Source organism: Choloepus didactylus, chromosome 1 (genome assembly GCF_015220235.1).
Source record: "Choloepus didactylus isolate mChoDid1 chromosome 1, mChoDid1.pri, whole genome shotgun sequence".
NCBI classification, from domain to species: domain Eukaryota; kingdom Metazoa; phylum Chordata; class Mammalia; order Pilosa; family Megalonychidae; genus Choloepus; species Choloepus didactylus.
In genome coordinates this window covers 97,277,227-97,303,908 of record NC_051307.1, presented here as the reverse complement: position 1 = coordinate 97,303,908, position 26,682 = coordinate 97,277,227, and the positions used below count along the sequence as shown (strand labels likewise).

At 49.4% G+C, this 26,682-nt stretch overlaps 2 protein-coding genes across 2 annotated transcripts; both read right to left on the bottom strand.

The window, feature by feature from the left end:
• Positions 1–6,495: 6,495 nt before the first annotated feature.
• On the bottom strand, positions 6,496–17,413 carry CPN2 (carboxypeptidase N subunit 2). The gene is made up of 2 exons (XM_037843286.1): positions 17,304–17,413; positions 6,496–8,552 (listed from the first exon to the last, which is right to left on the bottom strand). The coding sequence occupies exon 2, from the start codon at positions 8,547–8,549 to the stop codon at positions 6,906–6,908; it is 1,644 nt and encodes a 547-aa protein (XP_037699214.1). The 5' UTR covers positions 8,550–8,552; positions 17,304–17,413; the 3' UTR covers positions 6,496–6,905.
• Positions 17,414–22,768: 5,355 nt separating this feature from the next.
• LRRC15 (leucine rich repeat containing 15) lies at positions 22,769–24,604 on the bottom strand. The gene is made up of 2 exons (XM_037843197.1): positions 23,121–24,604; positions 22,769–23,048 (listed from the first exon to the last, which is right to left on the bottom strand). The coding sequence occupies exons 1-2, from the start codon at positions 24,593–24,595 to the stop codon at positions 22,769–22,771; spliced, it is 1,755 nt and encodes a 584-aa protein (XP_037699125.1). The 5' UTR covers positions 24,596–24,604.
• Positions 24,605–26,682: the final 2,078 nt, after the last annotated feature.

The window sequence follows — 26,682 nt, the reverse complement described above, 5'->3', positions numbered from 1 at the left end:
CTTTGTGAACAAGACACCTGCCCTACAGGAAATACTAAAGGGAGCACTACGGGGTGATAGAAGACAGGAGTGCGTGGTTTGGAACACAATTTTGGGAGATGGTAGCACAACAATGTAAGTACACTGAACAAAGGTAACTATGAATACGATTGGGAGAGAAAGATGGGGAGCATGTGAGACACCACAAGAAAGGAGGAAAGATAATGACTGGGACTGTGTAACTTGGTGAAATCTAGAGTATTCAACAATTGTGATAAAATGTACAAATATGTTCTTTTACGAGGGAGAACAAGCAAATGTCAACCTTGCAAGGTGTTAAAAATGGGGAGGCATTGGGGGAGGGATGCAATCAGCATAAACTCTAGAGACTGTAACTAATAGAATCATTGTATTATGCTTCCTTTAATGTAACAAAGGTGATATACCAAGGTGAATGCAGATAAGAGGGGGGAATAGGGGAGGCATGTTAGACACTTGACATTGGTGGTATTGTCTGATTCTTTATTCTACTTTGATTTAAGGTTATTTTTCCTTTTGCTGCTTCCTAGCTGTCATTTTTTTTTTTTTTGTTTCCTCTTTCTTTTGCCTCTCTACCTTCTTTGACTCTCCCTCCTGCCTTGTGGAAGAAATGTAGATGCTCTTGCTTAGTATGAACAGAGTGTTCAATTAGGATGAACGTAAATGTTTGGAAATGAACAGAGGTGTTGGTAGCAAGATGTGAGAATAACTAACAGCGCCGAATGGTGTGTGAATGAGGTGGAAAGGGGAAGCTCAGAGTCATATATGTCACCAGAAGGAAAGTTGGAGGTCAAAAGATGGAAATGTATAAAACTGAATCCTATGGTGGGCAATGTCCATGATCAACTGTACAAATACTAGAAATCACTTCATGAACCAGAACAAATGTATGACAATACAATTAGAAGTTAATAATAGAGGGGCATATAGGGAAGAACTATATACCTATTGCAAACTATATACTACAGATAGTAGTATTTCAACATTTTTTCATAAACAATAACAAACGTACTGTATCAATACTAGGAGTCAACAATTGAGGGGGGTTGGTTAGCGATAGGGGAGGTTTAGAGTTTCCTTTTCTTTTTTTCTTTTTTCATCTTTCACTTTATTTCTTGTCTGGAGTAATGAAAAGTTTCTAAAAATTGAGCAAAAATTAAGTGTGGTGATGGATGCACAGCTGTATGAGGGTACCCAGGGGCAAGTGATTGTACACTTTGGATAATTGTATGGTATCTGAACAATCTCAATAAAAATGGGAAAAAAAAAAAAAAAAAAAAGAAACAAGGCAGCGTGCATCCAGCTTATTGTTTCTTCAAAAACGCAAAATATATTGTGAGCATTAAGTATGATAAAATAAAAACATCAACAAGCAAAACAAAAACTGAAATTTTTAATATGCGGTGTTTTGGAGCTTGTTTCATTCATTCCTCTTCCAGAGCATTATACCAGCTGGGTCTGACAGGGCTGGCATTCGCTCCACTGCCCTGGGTCCGTAAGACTTAGAACTGAACAGTGCCGGAGACCTGGGCTCTCAACCATGGCTGTGTTTTGAATCATTGGGGGAATTAAAAAAACAAACAAACAAACAAACAGACAAAAACCCTGCTACCTAGGTCCCGCCCAGGTCAACTGAATCAGAATCTCTGGAAGTGGGGCTCAGGCTCCCCAGGTTAAACCAGAATTGAGAACCAACTTCCTTGTTGTATAGATAAAGACACTGAGGCCCAGAGAGGAGGCATGACTTGCCCAAAGCTCTATGCTAAGGAAGGGCAGAACTGGTCTCCTGATTTCCATTCACTACCGCCCCAGTCTGGACCACCTCACAAAGAGACAGGCAGCAGGATGCGAGGATCCCTGCAGCGCCTCTTTGCCCTGCTTACCTCTCAGTCTGAGCTGGTGGGATGCTCGGCGCCTCCTGCTTCCTGTCAGCTCAGGACCCTTGTGGTGCCCCCGAATGGCTTGGACTCCCACCACTGCAGACTCAGCCCTGGTGTGCCGGGACCTGAGGAGGACCACCCCTCCCCCTTTTGCTTCCACACCCCATTGGGAGGTTGGGTTGCCAGATACGATGCAGGACACCCAGCAAAAAGCATTTTAATATAGGTATGTCCCATGCAATATTTGTACGTTTATTTCCTAAATCTGTCTTCCCACCCGCAGGGCACAGTGACTCTGGTCCCAGCTATCCAGGATGAATGGGAGAGCAAGCACCTTGACCAAACTATACAACCCCTGGCTGGAGGTCAGTGCTCTTTCCACAACACCATTAGGCACAGAGAGAAATTAGTATATTTTAATTTATTAAAGAGTTGTGTTTGGGGAAAAAAAGGTAATTGAGAGAAATGCTCACCACATTATCTTGTCCCTGTATCCCTGCCACTGGACACATGACTATCAGACCATGAGCTGTAGCTCAGACAGGCATTTATTTGATGGAGGTTTCTGGAGCTCTTCCTATGTGCTAGGTGTGGCACTCCCTGCCCCAGGCAGGACATCACACCTAAATGCAAGTCCACAGCCTACTGTAGCCCTGCCTGTGGCCTCAGCCAGTGAGAGCACCAAGGCCTGGGGCTGGCGTTAAAGAAGGGCCAGTCTCTCCAAGACTCCTTCCTTGGCCTTCCTGAGCGAGGCAGTTTCCAAATGGATCTGGTCAAAATCATTCTTTTTGTTTGTTTGTTTGTTTTGTTTTTTTGTTTTTGTTTTTTGTTTTGTTTAGTATCTTCTGCAATTTTTTTAATTCATTTTTATTGAGATATATTCACATACTATGTAGTCATACAAAGCGTACATTCAGTTGTTCACAGTACCATTATATAGTTGTGCATTCATCACCAAAATTAATTTTTGAACATTTTCATTACCACACACACAAAAATAATAAGAACAAAAATTAAAGTGAAAAAGAACAATTAAAGTAAAAAAGAACACTGGGTGCCCTTTTTTTTTTTTTTTTTTTTTTGCCATTTTTCTACTCATCCATCCATACGCTGGACAAAGGGGAGTGTGGTCCATATGGCTTTCCCAATCGCATTGTCACCCCTCATAAGCTACAATTTTATACAATCGTCTTCAAGATTCATGGGTTCTGGGTTGTAGATTGATAGTTTCAGGTATTTACTGCTAGCTATTTCAATTCCTTAAAACCTATAAAGAGTTGTCTATATTGTGCGTAAGAGTGCCCACCAGAGTGACCTCTCAGCTCCTTTCGGAATCTCTCAGCCACTGAAGCTTATTTCATTTCCTTTCACATCTCCCTTTTAGTCAGATGTTCTCCATCCCACTATGCTGGGTCTAGATTCCTCCCCGGGAGTCATATTCCATGTTGGCAGGGGGATTTACACCCTTGTGTGTCAGATCCCATGTGGGGGGAGGGCAGTGATATCACCTTTCAAGTTGTCTTAGCTAGAGAGAGGGCCACATCTGAGCAACAAAGAGGCATTCGGGAGGAGGCTCTTAGGCACAACCATAGGGAGGCCTAGCCTCTCCTTTGCAGCAACAGTCTTCCCAAGGGTAAAACCTACGGTAGAGGGCTTAACCCATCAAACCACCAGTCCCCTATGTCTGTGAGCACATCAGCAACCATTGAGGTGGGGAAGCCCAACACCGCTGCATTCTCCACCAGCTCCTCAAGGGGGCACTGCATATTTTGGTCAAAATCATTCTTAAACTTCTTTTGTTGCTCAGACTTGGCCTGTCTTTCCCAGCCAACTCTGCAAATAAACTCACTACACGACTTCCAGGGGTGTAAGTCTCCCTGACAACATGGGACATGACTCCAAGGATGAGCCTGGATCTGGCATCAGGGGATTGAGAGAGACTTCTTGGACCAAAAAGGGGGAAGAGAAATGAAACAAAATTAAGTTTCAGTGGCTAAAAGATTTCAAATAGAGTCAAGAGGTCATTCTGAAGGTTATTCATATAAATTATATAGATATTCCTTTTTAGTTTCTAGTGTATTAGAATAGCTAGAAGGTAATACCTGAATCTGTTGAACTGTATTCCAGTAGACTTGATTCTTGATGATATTTGTATAACTCTATAGCTTTTATAGTATGACCATGCGATTGTGAAAACCTTACAAATGATACTCCCCTTATCCAGTGTATGGGCAGATGAGTAATAAAATAAGGACAATATATATATATATATATATATATATATATATATATATATATATATAATGGGGAGGGGATAAGGGGTATGGGATATTTTGAGTGTTCTTTTTTATTTTTATTTTTTTCTTTATTTTGGAGTAATGAAAATGTTCTAGAATTGTGGCAAGGAACACATAACTATATGATGATAACTGTGAACAATTGATTGTATACTTTGGATGGATTATATGGTATGTGAATGTATCTCAATAAAATTGCATTAAAAATCATTCTTAAACTAAATTGCTGGAAGCAAAGAGAGTCTGTTCCTTTGGTGAATCTGCCAAATTACCCACCATCACCTTAGAATTTAATTGATTTGAGCCTCATGAAGCGTTTTTGTTTTTTTTTAAGCACTCAGTGGAAATGTGAGAGAAGTTGTGCCTTCCTGTCTAATGCAGCATCTTGCCCCGCCTTCCCCAAACCTGCCCCTGCCATTGGTTAATGGCCTCGCTGTCCTCCAGCCACCCAGGAGCGAGAGCAAGGACTCACCCCAGGCTTCTGCCTCTCCCCCTAGCTCCCGTCCACTCACTCCCTCGCCAATCCCTCTCTTGGACTTAGACTTGCCAGATTGTTCTTCAGAGCAGCTATGACCGCAAGCAATCCATGGAGATTCCTGAAGGAGCACATTTTGGCCTGCCATCAGCATTTTCCAGCTTTCTAGGTTTTGCTGGACTAGTAGGTGAAAAGTGATGCCTCTATTGTTCAATTTGCATTTCTGAAATTCACATTTAGGCTTTTACTCTGTGTGTGTTTTGTTACGATGCTGAAACCTTTTCGTTGTATTTCCTTAGTAGCTCTCTTATATGCATCCCTAGCCCTCTCGGCTCTCATCTCAACCCAGGTGACGGTCTCCTCATTGCTTTCTCTGCCTCTGGTTCTCCTCACCCTTCCACCGACCCAGCTGGCTAAAGCATAGGCAGGACATGTCCTTCCTCTGCATAACCGCCCCGGGGTATCCTTGATAAATATGAAAACTTCTCACTCTGTCCTTCAGTCCCTCCTCCTTCCAGGTTCTGCAAAATCAGGCTCCACCTGGCTTTGCAGCCTCATCTTCTCCTCTCCCCCACCCCCATCCAATACCTGCTCCCGACCCCCGTGTCCTGGACCTTGGCCCACCGCCATCTCCATCCCTTGACTCCCACGTGCTTCCACACACATCTGGAATGTCTTCTCTGCTCTGCCTGTTGACTCCCTCAAGGCTACGAATGAAATGTGGCTTCCCTGAGGTCCCACTAATTGTGGCCTCTGCCTCCTCTGAACTTCCATCCCTTACCCAGCTCTGCTCCCTCTGTTCCCCACCTGCTCCCTCCAGCCAGACCGTGAGCTCCCGGGGGAGCCGCTCTGCTTCAGATTCATTTCTCCCTCCCCTGGGCCAGTCCACACCGCAGGCAGGGAGACCAGGCTGTTCAGTGGTTGAATAGTTCAGTCCAGGGAGACACAAAAAGGCCAGGGATGGGAATGGAGAAATGGATGGAGGAACCCTTGGAAGCTAAAAGCCAGAGCATTCTTGAGGACTAAGGAGAAGGAAGATCGGAAACCAACTCCCAGTTCTTGGGTTTGGCGATTTGCTGGGTTTGCTGGGGACGAGAGTTTAGTGTCACCATGTTTCTGACCACAAGGGTAGAACGGGGCTGCTGCTGAGCAGACAGATGTCTCTGCACAGAGCTGAAAAGACCTGAGCCCAACGTGGAGATTTGGGGCTCTCTGTGGGGAGGTGGCATCTGACTCGATGGCAGGCATGAGATTGGCCAGGAAAGCAGAATGCTGGTCAACCCCGAGAGACCCAGAGGTAAGAGGTGGCTGGGGAAGAGCGGCCTTGGCTGGAGAAGAGGGGACTGCCTTGAAAACAGGGAGAAAAGTTTCAGTGAGGGAGTGACCCACAGAGTCAGATGCTGCGAGAGGTGAAGACAGCCAAGGACAGAAGCATGTCCAAGCCAGCCCACCCAGCTCACCGGCCCCCGCCTCTCTTCTCAGCGCTTTGCTCTCTCCCCTGCCCCTCTGCCCCCAGAGAACTCCTGCCCGAGCTGGAGCCCAGGGCTGGCCCTGCTGCACTCAGCTTCACTGCTGAGCAGACAAAGCCACAGCTCATCACGCCCTCTGGGGACTTCACGGAATGAAAGCTGTAGAAGAGCTCATTGATTTCTCATCTTGATTTCTCCTGATCGCCAGCATTGGAGGCTTACGCTAACGACATGGTTTCCCCACACACCAAAGTCAGACCACTGCCCCTCATTTTTCTGGTCTTCTCTGCTTCTGTCACCTTCCCCCTTTTTATTCCCCTCTATATCAATTAAAAACAAAAGTCTGGGGAGGAAAATTGAAACAGACGATTGGCTTTTGAACTGGATGTCAGAAGGGGGTGGCCTCCGTTTTGTATAATTGGAACAGGGGTGAATACACCTCTCAGTTGGAACTTCAGGGTGGAGATGAGAGAGGAGTGGGTATTAAACCATAGAAAAACACCAGGGTAGGGGCTGGGGGTGGGTATTTTATTCCGCAGACCATGAAGCAGCTTTAAAGGGGTGCTTACTCCAAAGAGGGGAGTAAGGAAGAAAGAGGAAGAGGAGAAGACTGGGGGAAGAGTGTGCCTGACACACACACCCGCCCTTGGAGATGTAGCCCCATCCCTTGTATCTGAGAAGCCATTGCTTTTGCATCATCCCCAGACCTGACCTGGCCTGGCCTGGAAGCCGTCTGCCCGGGCTCCTGGCTCTGTGTACCCTGCACCTAGGCCTCCCCTGCCTGAGCCTCAGTCGACACGGTGACCCGCACAGAGCCACAGCTTGACCTCAAGTCCCACTCCTGACTGGCATTGAGCATCAGTCCCGGGGTGCCCACGCCCTGCTTAGGAGCCAGCTGGATTTTCAGCCAGTGACACCGGGCCTCACTGCAGGCGAGCACCACCGTGCCCTCGGGGTTGCTATAGGTGCATTGGCTCCGGGACGCCTTCTCCTCCACAGCCAGATCCCAGCCGCCCCCCGGCCCCCTCCAGTCTGGCCCCGGGGCCTGGAAGCCCAAGCGGTCGCGGGTGTCGGGGCACATCAGCTGCTCCTGTTTCAAGGCGGGCATTGCCTGGCCCTTCAGGTAGGTGGGGCCCGCACAGTAGGTCTGGGTGTTGAAGAACCAGTCGCTGAAGTGGCGCAGCCAGCTGAAGAGGTAGGCCAGGTGGCAGTCACACTGCCAGGGGTTGTCACGCAGGTCGACGTTGAACAGGTTGTAGTTGAATTCGAAGGTGCCCTGGGGGACCATGGTCAGGAGGTTCCTGGAGAGGTCAAGCAGCTCGAGCCTGGACAAGTTCTGGAACAGGGCTGGGTGCAGAGCTGTCAGGTTGTTGTTGTCCAGGTAGAGCTTGACTAACTCCACGAGGTCCCTGAAGATGCCGGCTGGTAGATGGGCGATGGCGTTATGCGAGAGCATGAGGGAGCTGAGGCTGGACAGGTTGGCAAAGGAGCCCTCTGCGACCGTCTCCAGCCGGTTGTGAGACAGGGACAGCCCTACCAGCCCTGGGGTCTGGGCAAAAAGGCCAGCAGGCAGCACCTGCAGTGCATTCCCCTGCAGGCTCAGGAAGGTCAGGTTGCCCAGGGAGCAGAAGACAGAGAGTGGCAGGTGCACGATGGCATTGCGCTGCAGCCACAGCTTCTCCAGGCTGAACAGCTGCGAGAACACTTCTGGGGGCAGCTCTGAAATTGAGTTGCTGTCCAGGAACAGTTCCCGCAGGCTGCCCAGTTTGGCAAACACACCTGGGGGGAGGCCAGACAGAGCGTTGCTGCTCAGCTTCAGGGTCCGCAGGCTGGTGAGTGGGTGGAACAGCTCCTCAGGGAGCTGGTCCAGGTGGTTCTGTGCAAGGTTGAGGGAGCTCAGACGGGACAGAGGCTGGAAGAGCATCCCGGGCAGGGTCTGGAACTGGTTCCCCTGCAGCTGGAGGGACTCCAGGTTATCCATGTCGTGAAAGAGACCCTCGGGCAGTGCCTCCAGCAGGTTGAAGTTGAGTGTGAACTTGCCCAGTGAGGTCAGATGGGGGAAGATGTGGGTGCTGAGGTTGGACAAGGTGCTGCCAGTGATTTCCAGGTCCTCGAGCCTGGGCAGTCCCCCAAAGGCATCGGGCCCGAGGTAGCTGAGCCGCGTGTTCAGGAAAACCACCTTGGTCAAGTTGGGGCTGCCACTGAAGGCCCTGGTTCCCACTGTGGCGAACGAGGTCTTCACAAAAACGATGGCCGTGGCATGGGGTGGCATGTCCAGTGGGATGGCGGCCAGCCTCTCGTCCGAGCAGAACACTTCCCTGGCAAAGCAGTCGCAGCCCACGGGGCAGGGCTGGGCAAGCCTGGCCAGGAGCAGGAGGGAGGCCCAGCACCGCCAGGCTCCAGAAAGCATCTCCTAGATGTGAGAATGACAGAAAAGAGAAAGCAGGAAAGGCGACTTTGTCAAGGGCAGGGGACACACTGACCAGAGAGCACAGGTCTGTGAGCCAGAAGACAGAGTCAGGCTGCCAACGAGGATTAGCACCAGTTTGGGCAGCAGTTTATATTCTTAGTTGCCTGTTTTCGTTCCACTCACTGCAGCCTTGCAAGGTACAGGGGGACAGGGTTCTCACCTCCATCGGCCATGGAGGGTGTCTCCAAGCCTGAGCACGGTCCACCGTCCCCTTGCAAGCCAGTGGCAGGGGCAGGACCGAGACTCAGCTCTCCCAGACTTTCCAGGTCCAGATTGGGGGAAAAATGGAAATAAGATACAAAGGGTTAAGCATACTGAATCTTTATATAATTTTCTTTTTCTTAGTTGCTGGGGTATTAGAATAGTTAGAAGGAAAGAATTGAAATGGTTGAACTGTAACACGGCTTCCTTTGAAATTTGTTCTATAGCTATTTGTTAAATTCTAAAATGAAAGCTATCATCTTTTTGTATTCATGTTATATTTTACAATAAGCAAATAACTGAAACTATGATACTATGACTCATAACAACTTTGAAAATTTCCTATAAACTACTTGTTAAAGCATACTTTGAAAGATATTACCTTTTCTGTGTATATGTTATATTTCACAATAAGGAAATAACTGAAACTGTGGAACTGTAACCTATAATAGTCTTCGTAATTTGTTCTCTACTTGTTAAATCTCACTTGGAAAGTTACCACTTCCATGTATATAAGTTACATTCTACAATAAAAAATTATAATAAAAAAAGGCATGGAAGAGAGGTGTAAAGAAAGACCATGGGTATTGTGGAATTTTTTAAAGATAATGTGTAATATATGGACAGCTTCTTCCTGAGTTGGACCCTTCTAAATCGTAACCCCTCCTGAGTTTCTGAATCTTAGGACGCTTCTGAGCTTAATCGTAAGGTGGTTCTTACCCTCTGCTCTCTGCAGGGTCCGCTGAGGGCAAGTGCAACCGCAGTCTCTGTTCTGAAATGAGTCCACAGGCTCCTCGGAGAGACTGCTGAAATGTTCTCCTCCCACCCGCCTCGTACCCAACCCCAGGGGAGCCCACCGGAACTTTCCGACATTGTGAGGAGGAGGGTCCCTGACTCAGGGATCCCACAGACCAGTAGATTTACTAAAGAAGGCAAGGGACTGAATTTTTATTTTACTAAATATTAATTTAAAATATACTTTTTAGGAAACTGCCACCATCTACCCTCAGGTCACAAATTGGTGACACAGCCAACAAAGGTGTTTGTGGCCTTTTTTATATGTGAAGTAGTAGCTGACATTGAAAAATTGGGAAATTACATACTAAAAGTCCAGATTTCCAGATGACCCGGTACTCACATTCTCACCCAGCAGCACCAGCTGGGCTTAGTGAGCCCGCCCCACAGTGGGGAGGGGGTGTGCACTCCCACGCAACTACTTTTCCCTCCCTCTTCACTCCTTTCCAGGGCTTGTAGTGATTCTGATTCGTGAGTTTGAATCCCTTTCTAGCTATATGACCTGGAGCACGTTACTTAATCTGTGCCTCAATTTCCTTATCTTTTAAAAGGGGATAATAACAGGCCCTGCCACTTAGGGTAAGTGTGGGGATTGAATGAGTAAATAGAGATAAAGCTCTTGGATCTGTGTCTGACAGGAGCCGTTAAGAAGCCACGTTAACTACTGTGAAATGTTGCAAGCTACAGAACAGGTTCTTTGAACACCAAAACGGTAGGAAAACTAAAACACCCCTTAAAAAAAAAAAAAACAAAAAACCTCAAAACTCCATCCTCACTTTTCTCAGTTTACCCCTCATCGGTAAGAACTCAGAGCAGCATGTGGGCGTCTGCCCCCTAGCACGCTTTGCTGGTTGCCTCTCTGCTGCCCTCTGCTGGCGGCCTCCCCCACCTGAAGATTCAGGCAAAAGTGTGCCAGGCAAACACTGTGTTTACAAAAGTTCCCTTAACCCTCCTCCCATTCAGACACTCATCAACTCTGAGTTTTTCCAGGAATTCTGTCTTCCTAATCATTACAGAAGGGACCATTCAGCAAATGCGGAGCTCCCTCGAGGCTCTTCTGATGCATGCATAGTTGCAGGGTAAGCTGCAGGGGGTGGATTTGTACACCACCATAGGGAAGGACGAACTGCTGAGCTGAGATAGGAACCTGACTCCTGCCACTGCTCCTTCCAGGAAAAAGGTCCTTGATGCTGAGCACCCGTGAGGGAAAGGAACAAGGCTCCGGGCAAGTGTGTGCCTTGTGGCTCTACATCTCCGGACCTGCAGTTTCAGAATTTAACTTTACAGCATGAGATTGTTTATGCTCTTGAGATTGTAGACATAGAAGACAGATAAAAAGAAGAGGGCTCTGGCTGGGGAAGGATGTGGTGGCCATTGTCCTACCCCAGTCTGCCACCACCCCCTGGGCTGCCCCTAGGACACTATACAAAACCCCCAAATGTCCTGAAAAGAAGCCTTCCCTGCCCCAGGAACAAGGCACTTGGAGGTATATCTCTCCATCTTAGCACAAAGCCTAGTCCCCGAAATAACCAGCTTTCACGGCAGCCCTTTTGGCAAGATGTATGTGCCTCATCCCTGTCCCCCCAGCATCCAGCACCCCAGCATGTGCTGACCCTCAAGGGGCTCAGGTGGGGCTTGTTGAACTGAAGTCTCCACAGATGAGATGGGTGGCTTGGGAGGCACAACTGCCCTTCCCGGAAATGGTTCCATCCAGGCCCAATTGACCACCAGCCAGGCCTCGGGAACAGCCTCGAATCCTCCCCAGAGTAAGAGGGGAGCAACTCTTATTTTTAATGTACCAGTCACCCTCCCTTGCTAACCCACCCCTAACCCTCTTATTGGTTCTCAAAGGCAGTTTCCAGAAAAAAAATTCCACTAGAACGAAGAATCATATAACAGTACCTGGCCAGCCTCCTCACGGGGAAGATAGGCAAAGGACTCTCCTGAGCCCCTCCCCACCCCATCCCCGATGCCCCCCAAGGCACCAACACAGAGCTTGGGTTAGAATCCAGATCTCTTGGTTTTGCTGATCGCTCCTTCCAGGAAAACCCTGACCAAAGCAGAAGGTGCGTGATGAAAAGAAAACCAAAGCCTGGTGGGGAGGGTGAGCCTTGTCTCTCTTCCCCTGGGCCTGGGTCTCTAACTTTTAATCCATTTTCATTTGGAAATAACGTGCTTTAGAAGCTTCCAACAAAGGAAGTAATGCTAGAATTCAGACCTTGGATCAAAACAATGGCATTGGTGGACCAGAAAAATCAAGTTTAGGCAAACCAGCCTTGGCTGGGTCTGGGGTGCAGGGGTTTCCTCTGGGAGGTGGTGGGCTGAGCTGGGGGCCTGTTCCTGCCTGCCAAACAGTTCCTCAGAGCAAACCTGGAGATGCTCAGGACAGGGCAACTGACAGTCCCAGAGATACAAAGACTGGTCCAAGGGCACACAGCTAAGAAGTGCCTGGCCTGGATCAAGCCCAAAGGTATGAGTTCTAAGCAGGTCCTTTCTACACCATGAGGCTTCTGTACCGGGACAGGGGGAGGCATGCGGGGCAGGCACACTCTCACATTTGCAGGGCCCAGGATGGAAGGCTAAAAGGGGGCCCCTCCCACTGTCTGCTCCCTTCTCTTCCCAGCCCTACTCTCTTTTGTTTTGTGAGTGGAGACCCTGCTCACATGTCCCCACAAATAGCTGCCCCCTGTCACCCCACAGGCCTAAGGGCATGCACAGGCTTCTGTGGCATGATCAGCCTTCAGGAAGATAGAGCAGGAGGCAGCCCATGCAGGCTGTAGGTCCCCGGTACCTGCTGTGGGGTTTAAAAAGGGGCGTGGCCTCCAGATGGGCATATCCCCTTGACCTTGCAGGCTTGTCACCCTATATGGGTATTGTGGTAGGAGGGTCAGAATAAGGCCCTCTAAAGTTTAGGGAAGACTTTTCTTGCTGGCTCTGTGAGGGGCTAGGGAAGGGCAGGGGATGGTACTCATAGTGAGGGTACAGAATGGTGATAATTTTGACAATCCACTCGCAGCCTAAGACTTCCTCTCCCATCACTGGCCCAACTGCAGTGCTCCCTTGGGAGGTGGCATTTTAGAGTGGCTGAGATTTATGTTCTGTCTGACCAGACTCTCCAAATCCTGTCTCTATCCCTTATGAAGCTGTGTGGACTTGGCTGCGTTACTTAACCTCCACGTGTGCTTCTATTTCCTCACCTTCAAAGTAGTGAGCACACTGCTACCTTCCTTGTGGGGCAGTGGTGAGGAATGAAGGAGAAATACATGGCAAACTCTGAGCCCAGAGCCTGGCACACCATGAGCGCTCAGCAGCGTTGTGTTTCTGGTTATTGTGAGTTCAGCCTGTGATCACCCCAGCTCTGTTCTGAAGTAGTTACAGCGGTGAGCTAAGGAAAAACCGATGAGCTCATCCGACCGCACCGCTTAGGGACAAGCAAGATGCCTCTCTGCAGCACTTTTTCTGGCTCCTTCTTCCCCAGCCAAAGAAAACATATGATTGTTTTGTCCGTGGGTTAGGGGGGCACAGATTTTGATGGATCTGGTCAAGATGCTCCAAACTTGGGCCCCTTCCCCAACCCACCCTCAAGACCGGGTCACTAGGGGGCTCTGGAGCCCATGCAGGCTGACACCAGGGGGGATAGCGGGGCAGCAGCCAGAAGCTTCCTGCTTTCCATCTGGGAAGTCATCCCTGCATTTGTGCAGAGACCAGTAAGTACCCACAAAAATGTTCCATGTTTTCAACAAGCCAAGGAAGTCTGGCTTTTTTTGTTGGCTAGTTGCAAATGGACTCCTTCCTCTCCTCAAATTTCTTCCTTGGTTGGCGTATTTGTGTGTGTGCCCCAGGCCAGTCTGTCATCCACCACAGAACTAAACCTCACTCTTTCCGGAGGGTGGTGGGAGCCCAGAACCCTGACCCCAAACCCCATGGCTTGGGGCTGCCTGCCTCGCCCCACAGAGCTGTCGACTGCCACTCAGGCTCCAGCATTCTGAGAGCCAGAAGACACACTTGCATGGGACCAGAACCCCCAGTGTGCCTGGAGAAGTCCTGCCTGCCCTTTCCTCTCTAGCCAGGAAAATAAGTCAAGTGATGGAGCGGCCAGTCCCTGCTCCCTCCTGGGCCAGCCCGGCCCACCCCACTGCCCAGCTGCGTCCCAGGGGAGTGAAGTAAACTCTCAGATTCCCGCTTTCTGCATCTGTAAATTGAGAATAATAATAACAACATGATACCAATAACCAAAGTGTTCATGAACCAATGAGTGGATAAACAAAATGTGGCATATACGTACGATGCAATATTATACAGCTGTAAGAAGGAATGAAGTTCTGATGCAGGTGACAACATGGATGAACCTTGAGGACATTATGTTGAATGAAATAGGCAGACACAAAAGGACAAAAATTGTATGGTCTCACTAATATGAGCTAATTATAATGAGCAAACTCTTGCAGTTAAAATCTAGAGTATGGGTTACCAGGAGAGAGAAAGAGGGTAGAGAATGGGGAACTGATGCTTAATTTGTGCAGAATTTTTAATAAGTTTGATTGAAAATGTTTGGAAATGGATAAAGGTGATGGTAGCACATTATGTAAGGGTAACTAACAGCACTGACTTATGGGTGTGATTATGGTTGAAAGGGGAAATTTAGGGTTATATATGTCACTAGAAGGAAAGCTAGGTGAGGAAACATGAGGCTGTGTATCATAGTGAACCCTCTTGTGCACAATGACTGTGGTTGCTTGTACAAATGTAAGAATGTTCTTTCATGGACTATAACAAATATGTGTCACTATTACAAGGTTTGGCTAATAGGGTGGAATATGGGGGAAAATACACCTACTGCAAACTATGGACTATGGTTAACAGTAACATTGTAATATTCTTGTATCAATCATAACAAAGGTACCAAAGCAAAGCTAAGTGTCAATAAAAGAAGGTATAAGGAGTATGGGTTTTTTTGGTTTGTTTTTTGTTTCTTGTTTTTTTGGGGTGTTTTTTTGGAGCAATGAGAATGTTTTCAAACTGATGTGGTGATGAATGCACAACTCTCTGACTATACTGAGAGCCACTGATTGTACTTTGGATGGATTGTGTGGTATGTGAATAAAACTGTTTAAAATAATAATAAAAATAATGACAATGATACCTAAGTTACAGCATTGTTAGGGCTATTGTGGAGATTAAATGAGATAAAAGGCATTGGTTTATAGGAAAAAATCGAAAACAAATGCCCTGCGTGATTAAATGAATTAGGCTGCAGGGATACAGTGGAAAAGGACTCCGCTGTCTTTAAAATTATGCTGTAGATATGTATGTATTGACCAGATGTTTGCAATATATTAAGTGAAATACATTAAGGGTCCCAAAATGCTAAGTTTTCACTTTTAAGTTATTTTTATGCATAGAAAATACAATAGAAGATTATATACAAAATATTTACAGTGGTTATCTCTGAAAAGTAGAACTGTGAGTGATTTTAATTTTTTTCCTTTTGCTTAATAATATATTTTCTATTTTTTTTATGATAACAATGTATCACTTCTGTAATGGGCAAAAGTTCTTTTATTATAAAAATTGAGATAATCGTGTCAAACACCCAGCACAGTTCCTAGCACATAATAAGGGCTCCCTGATCTTTTACCTTCTCTGCAAAGACATTGCAAAGTCTCATGGGTGCTGGTCTATCAGGTGTGTTAGTGCTCTTGAAGAAAAGAGAGCTAACTTTTAAAAATAAGGTGAGGTGGACTTCCTCACCTGAATGGTTGCTGATAGTCTCACAAACATTGAGGACTGGCAGTTTGGTATGCCAACCCCTCTAACTCAGGACTTGCCCTTATGAAGCTTGTTACTGCAAAGGAGAGGCTAAACCTCTCTTATAATTGTACCTGAGAGTCTCCCCCTGAGTGCCTCTTTGTTGCTCAGATGTGGCCCTCTCTCTCTCTAACTAAGCCACCTTGGCAGGTGATCTCACTGCCCTCCCCCCTACATGGGATCTGACACCCAGGGGTCTAAATCTCCCTGGCAATGCAGGATATGACTCCCTAGGATGAGCCTGGACCCGGCATCATGGGATTGAGAACATCTTCTTGACCAAAAGGGGGATGTGAAATGAAATGAAATAAAATTTCAGTGTCTGAGAGATTTCAAATGGAGTCAAGAGGTCACTCTGGTGGAATTCTTACACACTATATAGATGACACTTTTTAGGTTTTAATGTATTGGAATAGCTAGAAGTAAATACCTGAAACTACCAAACTCCAACCCAGTAGCCTTGACTCTTGAAGACGATTGAATAACAATGTAGCTTACAAGGGGTGACAGTGTGATTGTGAAAACCCTGTGGATAGCACTCCCTTTATCCAGTGTATGGATGGATGAGTAGAAAAATGGGAATAAAACCTAAATGAAAAATAGGGTGGGAGGAAGGGGATGATTTGGGTGGTTTTTTTTGTTTGTTTGTTTGTTTTACTTTTATTTTTTATTCTTATTCTTTCTGGTATAAGGAAAATGTTCAAAAATAGACTGGGGTGATGAATGCACAACTATATGATGGTACCGTGAACAGCTGATTGTACACCATGGATGATTGTATGGTATGTGAATGTATCTCAATAAAATTGAATTAAAAAAAATAAGGTAAGTTTGTGAACTGGACACTGTCCTTTCTTCCTACAGGTCCTTTCACATTAGAGTTCCTGTGCCTGCCTGTCCATTTCAACCTGTCCCAATCCTTCCCACCCTCCCAGGCCAGCACTAGCCATGCTTCCTCCAAGAAGCCTTCCTTGACTCCCCCCTCTGTGGGGCCCGCATGTCACTCCTGTCCTCTGTTTAACGCCCCTGTCGTTCTGCAATCTGGGTCATTCTGTGATGCATTTTAGCAGATGGCACATGCCAGGCTGCGAGCCCTGAGGCCCAGGCCCTGCCTCCCAGGCCTGGCTCCAGGCTTGCCACAAAGAAGTGCCCAGGCCCTGTGTGCTGCACTGAGTGGAGTGCGTGTGTGGCTCTCTCATCACCCCACAGCTCAGGCCTTGCTCTTCACCCTTCTTGGCAGATGGGGAGGCGCGCGGCTTCTGACCTGGTTCAATTCTGACCCCACTTCTTCTGAGCCCTGTGGCCTAGGGCAAGTCCCGCAATCTCTCTCAGCCTCAATTTCCCCAAACACAATTGTAACCCCGGCCCTTAGGGTAAATAACTGTGGTAAATTAGACAGTAAATATAAAATACTTAACACAGTGTACCTGGCAAATAGTAAATGCCCAATAAAAGGAGCTACATCCATGTTTTGTTCCCAGAGTGACCATATACTCTATCATCCAAACCTGAGCACTTCTGAGCATGAAAGAGAACTAGTAACAACAATACCAGGGCAGAACAGGCAAACCAGACCCAGGACCACCCCACTATCCCCACCATTCACTGCAAGCTCCTGAGGGCAAGGCCTGCGTCGTCTTCACCTCGAAATCCCTCCTGTGTGACCTTCCTCCTGCCTCTTCCCAGAACCATCCCGGATAAGTACTTCAGAGGCTTCTCCTCTAGGGGAGGGGCCGCATGGAGTTGGGGACACCCTTGGAAGCCTGCGACGAGCACCCAGACCCTCTCCTGCCTCCTAGCCGGGACCCCAGGCCAGACACCACTGTCCTCCGCAGTGCCGTCTCCCTCCCCGCAGACCCTGGGGCCCTGAGAGGACCCCAGGAGACTTACCGTGAGGGTCTGGGCAGGCAGGGCCGGGCTGCCTGGCTCTCCCTCAGGGGCAGAGGGCGTGTGGTCAGGCTGTGGCCAGCGGGAACCCAGCCCCAGCGCTGATCAAAGTTCCAGGCAGTGGTCCCGCCCCCACTGTGGCCTGGGCGTTCCCGGAATGTCACCAGGGTCACAGCACAGCAGGAGAGAATCCGGGGCAAGGCCTCTGGAGATCACAAAATGACCCTGACCTGTTCCCACACACAGATCCCCAGCAGGGCCAGAATCCAGCCAAGGTCACGGGGTTGGCACCCTGAGGACCCCAGGGCTTCCATCCAGAAGGTTCCCAGCAGCCTGCCCCAGGGGCAAGGGCTGGGGCCATGGTGCATGCTCGCACGCCGTCCTCACGGCTCCCCATGGCCAGGCCGGCTCCGGCGAGACCGTGAGCCCATGAGCCCACCGCCCACCAGGCAGCCCCTGGTAGCACCCGCTCCGCTCTAGTCCTGGGAGAGTCTACGACGGCTGTGGGTTTTTTGTTTTGTTTGATTGTTTAATGAATTTCAAGGGGAAAATAGTTATGGGGGGGTGAATTTTGGCTCAATATGGAGAGGAACGTTTTCATACTCAAGGATATCCAAGGCCAAAAGAAGCTGCTTTAGGAGGTAGTGAATTTCCTCTCTCTGGGGGTGTTCAACCAGGTGCTGCAGGATGGGGTGAAGATGTGCATGCTTGTGTGTACGTGTGTGTGCATGAAGTTAAACTGCAGATCTGTGCAGCTTGAGGGGCATCGCCGCATGTGGGGAGGGAAGATTTGCTTTTGAAGACTCCAGGGATATTCTGGGAGATAAGGGGTGAAGACTCCGACCCCTTGCTCCCATTTCCCCTATCCCCATATCCAAAATTCCAGAAACCCATCTGAGTGGGCTAAAGTCCAGAGGTAGGAAGGGCTTCAAAGCCCTGCCCCAGTCGCTGAAGGGGTCTGGCCCCGTGATATGCTGGACATAATTGAAACTTGTCCTGGCCCAGCCCTCCCAGGACAGGCTTCCACCCCAGGAATAAGCAGGGAGAAGGGACTGAAAGAGCTGGAGAGAGCCCAGGTGGATATGGTTGGAAGCCCCTTGCCTGAGCACAGCAGTGGGATGAAGGGACAGAAAGTGCCCTCCTTCAACCCCAGGCCTGCACCAGCAGCCAGCCATGGCAGCCTCTTGAGCCTAGAGACCTGAAAGAGTTCCTGGGGGGCCTGCACACTTGGAGGGAGTTTTCTTCCTTCCAATGGTGTTTTACAAGAGCCTGTGATTCACTGAACCCTCCGCTAAGCACTGATGGGAGTCCACATAACCCCACATAACCCTGCATGCAGTCTGTGTGTGCCCGTCGGAGGAGTGCTGAATGAAATCCAGAGCCTGTCAGGTGGCACAGAGGAAACCCCAGCCCGGAGTGTGGAGGCTGCACTCAGCCACTAGTTTATGTGACTACGGGAAACGCACTCATTTCCTGACTGAGTCTCATTTTCTCCATCTATAAAATGGGTTGAACTGATTCTTAAGGCCCCATCCAGCCACAGTGGCCTACAGATATCGTTTGTTATTTCCTTTCTGGTCCCCACTCACTTTTCAAAGGGCTTTTCGTGGCCTAAGATCCATTTTCCCAGGGTCTGCCGGGGTCAGCCTTGCACACATGTGACGAGCAGAAGCAACGGGTGTTGATTCTCAAAACGTCAATAGAGCGCACACGGGTCCTGTGTATACCATTTATTGTTGATTCTGTACACCAAATTCGTTGCAAGCAGCATCCAGCAAAGGACAGACCCCAGACCCTGCCCACCAGGGCTCACATTCTGTAAAACCTCAGGGGCCTAGAAACCTCTAAACACATTGCTAAGCACCTGAAACTATTTGCAATGATTTTCTAAGCAAAGCAAACATGCACTACTGTTGAAGGCAGTGTGAAGACAACAGGTTGGTGAGAAAATCTCTCTTTAGGTGAAGAAGAAAGCTCAGACTGGAAAGAGTTTCACCTGGAGGTGGCCTGCCAGCCCACCCTCTCTGAACCACAGCAATGCCACCCCCCACAAACATCCCCCAGGACCACCAATGTCTTCCCCAACTCCCCGGGTTTGGTTTTGATGGTGAGAGCTGTGGGCTGAATTCTTTGAGTGGTTTACAGCCAAGGGACAGGACACGTCTGATGTCTTTTAAACAACTCTATAGCTGTCTGCTCTCCACAGGCTTCCTGAGGTTGGACAGAAGAGTCCCAAAACTGCTCTACTTTGATATCTGAAAGGTTGAAAACCGTGTTGCTGCCCATGAAAAAGGGTCACAGATGCTTCTGAGAACTTCACTGGACCTCTAAACTCTAAAGAGGTGGAACAATATACACGCCCAATTTTTTCCTAAATTCACAAAGGTTTTGGTCCAGATGGTACCAAGTGAGGGGTCAATGATTAAGATGGTGGGAAGCAACGGGACCATGACTCCATTTTCTTAGGTTTAGTGATGAGAGCCCAAGGCAGGTCACAGTTCTCGTTCAAAGTCTGAAGAGAGAATTCAAACCCACACCTACTGAATAATGTTGCAGAACAAGTGGTTTTTTACCCTTTCACAAGGGGAAAACGATAGTACTCACATCACAGGGTTGTGGCGAGGGTTAAAAAGAGAATGTACGTCGAAGGCTTTGAAGGGGACGTATGCAGAATGGGCACTTTTTTAAAATGATGGGTCTGACTTGCTTTTATTATCTTTCCTCCAACAGTGATCCCCCCTCCCACTCCAGATGGAGGCTGGTGGGTGGCAAGGTGACTGAGAAGCTAGGGAGAAGAGGGGAAAAATAAGCCAGAACTCTTATCCTACCCGAACTATTTCAAGGGGCAAGTGGTTCATTCTAGCCCCAAGAGGTGAGATGCAAATGCATCATCCTGTTGCAAAGGAGACTCCATCCAGCTTCTCTGGCAGCTCCACGGCCAGACAACATGGTTCAGGGAGACTGAGAGGCCTGTGGAAGACGCGGAGGCCTGCTGGCTCATCCAACCCACACTGATGGAGAAACGAACAGGCAAGTTCGGAGGGCCAGGTAAAGGGTCCATCACCCTCCACCAGGGGTGCTCCTGGTGGGGTCACCTAAGGACAGCTGCCCCCACACTGGTTTTTGGCCAGTGGACACACGTTGATAACTTGGGCCAGAGAAAAGTTACTCTAATGTCATGGCCAATGCCAGAAATGTCCAGCAGTGCTGGGTGCAGCCCAGTGGGGCACGCTGGATGAAGAAGGTTCCTTCGTCACCTCTCTGCCCCCATTGGCCCGTGTGTGCCCTTACATAGTGAGTCGTTGGAGAGCCGCACAAAGAGCCACTCGGCAGTCCTGAGCAGGTGAGATGCAGTGCCAGACCTCACCCCCAGTCTGGAGGAGAGGACACCAGGCTCCCCATTTGGATGAATATAGCAGGCTCCCGCCCCAAGCTCGGGGCTCACTTCCTGGTGAGTTTGGCAAGCCTTGCTCCGTGTCCACCAGGTGCTACCGGAGACCCATGTGTAACTTGGGGAGACGATGTCTTTTGACTCTGCCAGTCCCCATCTCTCCCAGATTCCCTGAGATAGAGTGAAAAGCTACAAAGTGTCCTGGTTCTTACAGGGAGCTGGAGGGGAACCCTGTCTGCCTGTCAGCACCCTGGTGCTAAGGCCCAGGGGAATTCTTGTGTGTCTTGTGAGGTGGAAGGATCAGTAAAAGCCCCTCAGGACTGGTGGTGGCTTTCCAAATCACCTGGCGCTCTTGGATGCATGGAGATTGAGGTGAAATTCTCCTTTCCACCGCCATCTCTACTTCTAAACTCATGGACCAGTTATCCAGAGAAAAACCCAAGTCACCATGAATGTAATTTCTTTAACAGTGTGTGTATGAAATGCAGGTATTCAACCAAACAACTCGACTCTTAATAACCAGACCACAGGCAAGAGGAGCTCCCGAGAGAGCCCCCAGACCCTGGGCGAGCTGTCTGTGCACCCCGATGCTGCCTGCTGCATGTGAAAATTCTGAAGTTCAGCTGCAAGCTGGCTGTAATGAGATGGGGAATTTTACCACGACATTGGAGGAATTGCTGGATTCCATTACACTTGGCTGTTCAATTAAAGGATCTCATCTCTGAGCTATTTCACTGCACCCAAACAGAGAATGAAAATTAAAAACAGATATAGGCATATCATGCCCATAAAAGGCCCGGGCGGAGAGGATTCCAGTGAGCAGCAGACGGCACGTTGGCAGGAAAGGGTGGGGGCCACGTGGGCCTTTACGGTCGGGTGTTTCTGACCTGGCCAGCCCGGGGGCCACGTGGTCTCCAGGTTGAATGTATCCACATGTTCTCCTCCATGCCTGACAGCTGGGTCTTTGCAAGGACTGGTGGTGAGAGGGCAGCAAGGGGCCGGTCCTTTGGGGAGCAGTTCTCAGGGAAGCCCACACCATCTCCAGAAGCCCCAGCCTTCTCGGGTAAAAGTCCGTGTTCTGGTGATACCGGTGGTGCCTTGTTCTCGTGATCTGGCTGCTGATTAAATGAGTGTGATCAGTTTGTGAAACTTCATCAAGCTGTACACTTAACATGTCCCCACTTTTCTGCATCTGTGTTATCCTTTGATGAAAAGTTAAAAAAGAACAACTCTAGGGGTGAGTGCACAGACCCCCAGTACCAATTTGCAGAATTTAATGTGTTTAGAGGTCAGACGTTCTGCATGATTTTATTCCTTAAAGGGCTGAAATTTTTGAAGCAAAGCTGCAGTTCAGAAATATCATTCTCTATAAGGCTGAACTTATTGCACAGGTGACTTTCTTCCTTTTCCAGATAAAAATCACAGGAGAGACTCTGATGATGGCTCTGGGTTCCAGGAACAGGGTGGCATCGTTTCTCCTCTCTTTCGCCGCTTCCTCAAAGCCGGGGCACTGGGCAGCTCTGAAGAAACCAGCTAAGTGGTTTGAGGCCTTCTTTGAGGAGAGTACTCACCCTGCCTTCAGGAGCAGAAAATCAAGGAGAGCCAGGACACAGGAGGAGCGAGAGAAGAGAAATCAACTTACATAATACTTTTAGGAGAGAGGCTGTCCCCAGCAGAGAACTATTCCCACAAAGTGAGCAGGCTTTGGAATAACTGAGTCTACAGAGGCCAGGAGGGGGCGTGGGCAGAGAGAAGGCTGTTCTTGGAGTAGCGGTGGTGAGGATTTGGAGGAGGGGCCTCCGAGAAGGAAGCCCAGGCAGGAGACTTGGAAATCCCCCAGGGTCTTCACCATGGCCAGTTGGATCTCCCTGATATTACCAGGCCCTCCAAGACATGCTTCTCTGCGGGAGAATCTGAGAGGTCAGGAAAAGGTGGGGAAACTTTTCTCTCAGGGCACAGAGATAGAGATCAGGGAACAGCTCCGTGGACCCAGGGTGGAGGCGGAACGATGACATCCCCTGCCATACCTCCAGGATCCCCCGGCCCCCGGCCCCAGCCCTGCCTCCAGCCTGCCTCTTTAACATTCATTGGGTGCCTTCATCTGCATCAGGACCGCTTGGCTCCTCTTCTTGCAACAGCAACAACAGATGCAGGCAGCCAGGGAGCAGGCCAGGGCAATGATACCAATGACAATGGCGGCAATGGCCAGCCCGCTCTGGGCCTGGGTCATGCCCCACGTGCTGCGGTCTTCAGTGACCGCGATGGTGGTCAGGTCAGTGAAGTCTTCCATGGAGGTGGTGTACCCAGTGGTGAAGGAGATGGATGTGGTGTCAGGGTAGCTGGATGTGTCAGGGTAGCTGGGTGTGTCAGGGTAGGTGGATGTGTCAGTGGAGCCGGATCTGTCAGGGTAGCTGGGTGTGTCCGGGGACTGGGGTGATTCTGAGTAGCTGGGCACCTCGGAGCCCACGGGGACCTGGACACTGGGGGTAGCCACATTGATGTTAATGACGATGAGGGGCTGGCCTCTGAAACTGGCAGGGCTGAAGCACACTGGGAGGGCGTCTGTCCCCAGCCTGGGCCTATTAATCAGGAGCCAATTGCGGAGCGGAAGGATGGCTGCGTCACACCTCCAGGGGTTGTCATAGAGCCGCAGCTCATTCAGGTTCCCCAAGTGGTCAAAGATGCCCATGGGCAGGTTCTCCAGCTGGTTGTTCTGCAGTTGGATGGTCATGAGGCCATTGGCGTTGGCAAAGATATTCCCCGGGAGCACTCTGAGGCGGTTGTTCTGCAGGGAGATGTTCTGCAGGTGGGCCAACATGCGGAAGACATTTCCATCCAGTTCCCGCAGGGCATTGGTGTGGAGTGACAGCTCCTGCAGCTCCGTCAGCCCATTGAAGGCACCTGGGCTGATGAAGCTGATCTGGTTGCGACTTAGGATCAGGACAAGCAACTGGGTGAGGCTGCTGAAGACGTTGTCAGGTATGGAAGTGATATGGTTGTCATAGAGCCAAAGCTCCCGCAGGTGGGGCATGGGCCCGAAGATCCCTGGAGTGAGCTCCTTCAGGGAGTTCCCAAACAGCGTGAGTCGGTTGATCTGGGGCAGCTGCATGAAGATGCCAGGGGGCAGCTGGGAGATGTGGTTGTTGGACAGATAGAGTTTCTGGAGGTTACGGTTGTTGTGGAAGAGGCCTGGAGAGAGCGTACAGATATCATTCTGTTGGAGAGCCAGTTCCTGGAGGTTGCCAAGCCCATCAAAAGTGCCCATGGGGATGTCAGAGAGCCTGTTCTCATACAGCCGGAGGACCTCAAGGTTGCCCAGGTGCTGGAAAGCCCTGGGTGAGAGTTGTGTGAGGCTGTTTTTGCCCAGATTGAGCTTGGTGAGGCCTACCAGGTGGTCGAAGACGCCATCAGGGATGTATTCCAGGTGATTGCCATGCAATTGCAGTTCCTTGAGGTTGCTGAACTGGGAGAAGTGGGCCGGTTGGATCTGCATTATCTGGTTGCTTGACAGAAGGAGCGACTCAAGGTTGACCAGGCCTTGGAAGAGGCCGATAGGCAGAATCTGAAGCTTGTTGTTGGCAAGGCTGAGATAGCGCAGTGAGCCCAGGTTGCGGAAAGCACCAGGCATGATGTGAGACAGCTCATTCTTCTCAATCCTCAGGGCGATGAGGGCCGAGATGTTGAGGAACGGGGACTCATTGAGTTCAGTGATGTGCGTGTTGAGGATCTGCAGGCTCATGGCGTTCCAGGGCAGAGGCGTGGGCACCGCCACGATGCGTGCCCCTGTGCACTCCACCTGGGAGGCCCTGGAGCAGGTGCACTCGCTAGGGCAGCCATAGTAGGCAAACCCTATGCCCCAGGCATGGCAGCCCACCAGCAAAAGGAGATAATGTTTCAGTGGCATGGCCTCTGCAAGGGGAAAGAGCACACATTAGTCAGGGTCATCTCACCTACATGGTGGCTGCTTTTGGGCCAATGCCAATCCTCAGTGCCAAACCCTGGCTTGTCTCTGAGCCCCATCACTACACACCCAACTTAGGCTCTTGCCCTGGGCTCTTGCCAGCGTAGGACAAGCCCGTTCCCCTTCCCCCATGTCTTCCCACTTCCGTAGCTTCACTCACTTGGGGTCTCTTCTTCCTCATCCAAAGCTTTTCCATACTTCAAAGTCTAGCTCAAATGTGAACACCTCTAGGTAGCTGACCCAGATCCCAGGAGTCAGAATGAGTTATCCTTCCTTAAGTGGTCTCCTCACCCTCCATTCCATGCCACAGCCAGCCTAGTGTGGCATGCATTACATTCCCTTCTGTCACCTCCACTAGTCAATAAGCTTTTCAGGGATGAGGATATTCATCTTTCATCCCTACACATTGCTTAAGGCAGGGTCTGTATCTCATTCCCTCACAGCAGTTGAACATGCTGGTTGAACCCAGCCCCCTCAGGAAGAACAAAGAAATGACAAAAACAAAAACAGAACCTGAGTCTGGGGAAAGATGCTAAGGGCGCAAACACGGTGGCTGCGGGAAGAGCAGCATTCGGCAGAGGCGGGGAGAGACCGCAGGGGTGGCTCAGCCTGGCCTCTCCCTCGCCCTGCCCTGCCCCAGCCCAGCCCACCCCATCATCACTATCAACAGCCTTTGCTTACCTTTCACATGTGCTTCATCGACATTTAATTCAAACCTCCTCCCCAATAAAAGGAAATTATCTGTCTGCACCACTTCCTGGTCTTGCCAGGAAGTCAATGCCTGCGGACCGACTTCTGGGTACTAATTCCAGTTTCCACAAAGAAACATCGGGTGGCCTTGAGAAAGTCCCAGAAACTAGGATGTGCTTTGAGCTAAAAGGCAGTAGGAACTAACACTCACTCAGACACAGGGCCGCTGTGGGAATGGAGCCAAATGCATGAAAGTTTTGACGTTTGAGGTCGCTGATGTTCACGATTTTATATTATGTTTATATTTCTACATAAAATGTAGAGAGTCCCCTCCGTGAGTATGTAAGGCCCGCAAACTAGTTGTCTGACGTTGAAAGAGTCACTTGCTCGAGGCCCCCATCCCCTCTCTCATCTGTTGAGTGGGGATGGTAACTTCTGCCCCCTCTCCCCAGGCTGCCGTGAAGAGCAGATGGGAGATGAAGGTGAAGGCGTCCCGCACAGGACTGTGCAAACCTCCATTAGAGGTTCAAAGAGGTCTGTTACACCCAAAGGGTTAAAACCTGATGACCATTCACCCCCATCACTTTGTGGGGATGCAGGGAGCAGGAAAACAGGGGCTCAGGGCTTAAGATCCAGGTCTCTGGGCTCCCAGGCAAGCACTTGGAGGATTAATGCTGCACCTTTCCTTTTAATGAGCAAAAATCCTGAGTCAGAGGAAGGATTTCGAATGACAGAATATAAGACATAACCTGGCTGGATGGGGAAGGTATTTCCCTGGCCCCTGTGCCCCTGAACTCATGAATAACCCAGGCCTCCCCTTCTGGCCTCAGCCCGGTCCACCACCCCAGTCTCCACCAACCAACTTACCCTGAGACCAAATCCAAGTTCATCCACCACCCAAACAGACCTTGACTTTTCACTTATTCACAGCCCATCCAAGGCCTAACCTGTAGTGCTTTTACATGAAGGACTTAACTAAGTATTTAAAACAGTGGAGAAAAAAAGAGAAGGGAAGAGGAAGATGGTTTGGCCAAGAGTCTAGATGCAAAGGAATAGGATAGGCTTTGCCGTGGACACATTTATAAAGACAAAGTCATAGAGACAGATGTCAGGTCCAGAACTTGAGAGCAGACAACTAACTGCCTAAGCAGGGAACACAGAAAAGGTGGCTCAACATCCACCCCAGGAGAAAGACTTAGGACTTTTTATTGATGGTTAAGTATATCTGAGTCAACAAAGAAGGAGGGCTGCCCACAAAAGATAATATAATCTTAGGCTGCATTAATAGAAGTATCAAGACTGAAACAGGGGAGGTGATGGTCTCACACTGCACTGCCCGG

Excerpts from the sequence above, each read along its gene's own strand:
- CPN2 (XM_037843286.1), bottom strand. The coding sequence starts at position 8,549 with ATGCTTTCTGGAGCCTGGCGGTGCTGGGCCTCCCTCCTGCTCCTGGCC.
- LRRC15 (XM_037843197.1), bottom strand. The coding sequence starts at position 24,595 with ATGCCACTGAAACATTATCTCCTTTTGCTGGTGGGCTGCCATGCCTGG. Across the intron at positions 23,049-23,120 it reads AGCTACTCAGAATCACCCCA|CTACCCTGACACATCCAGCT; the intron begins GTCCCCGGACAC and ends TGACACACCCAG.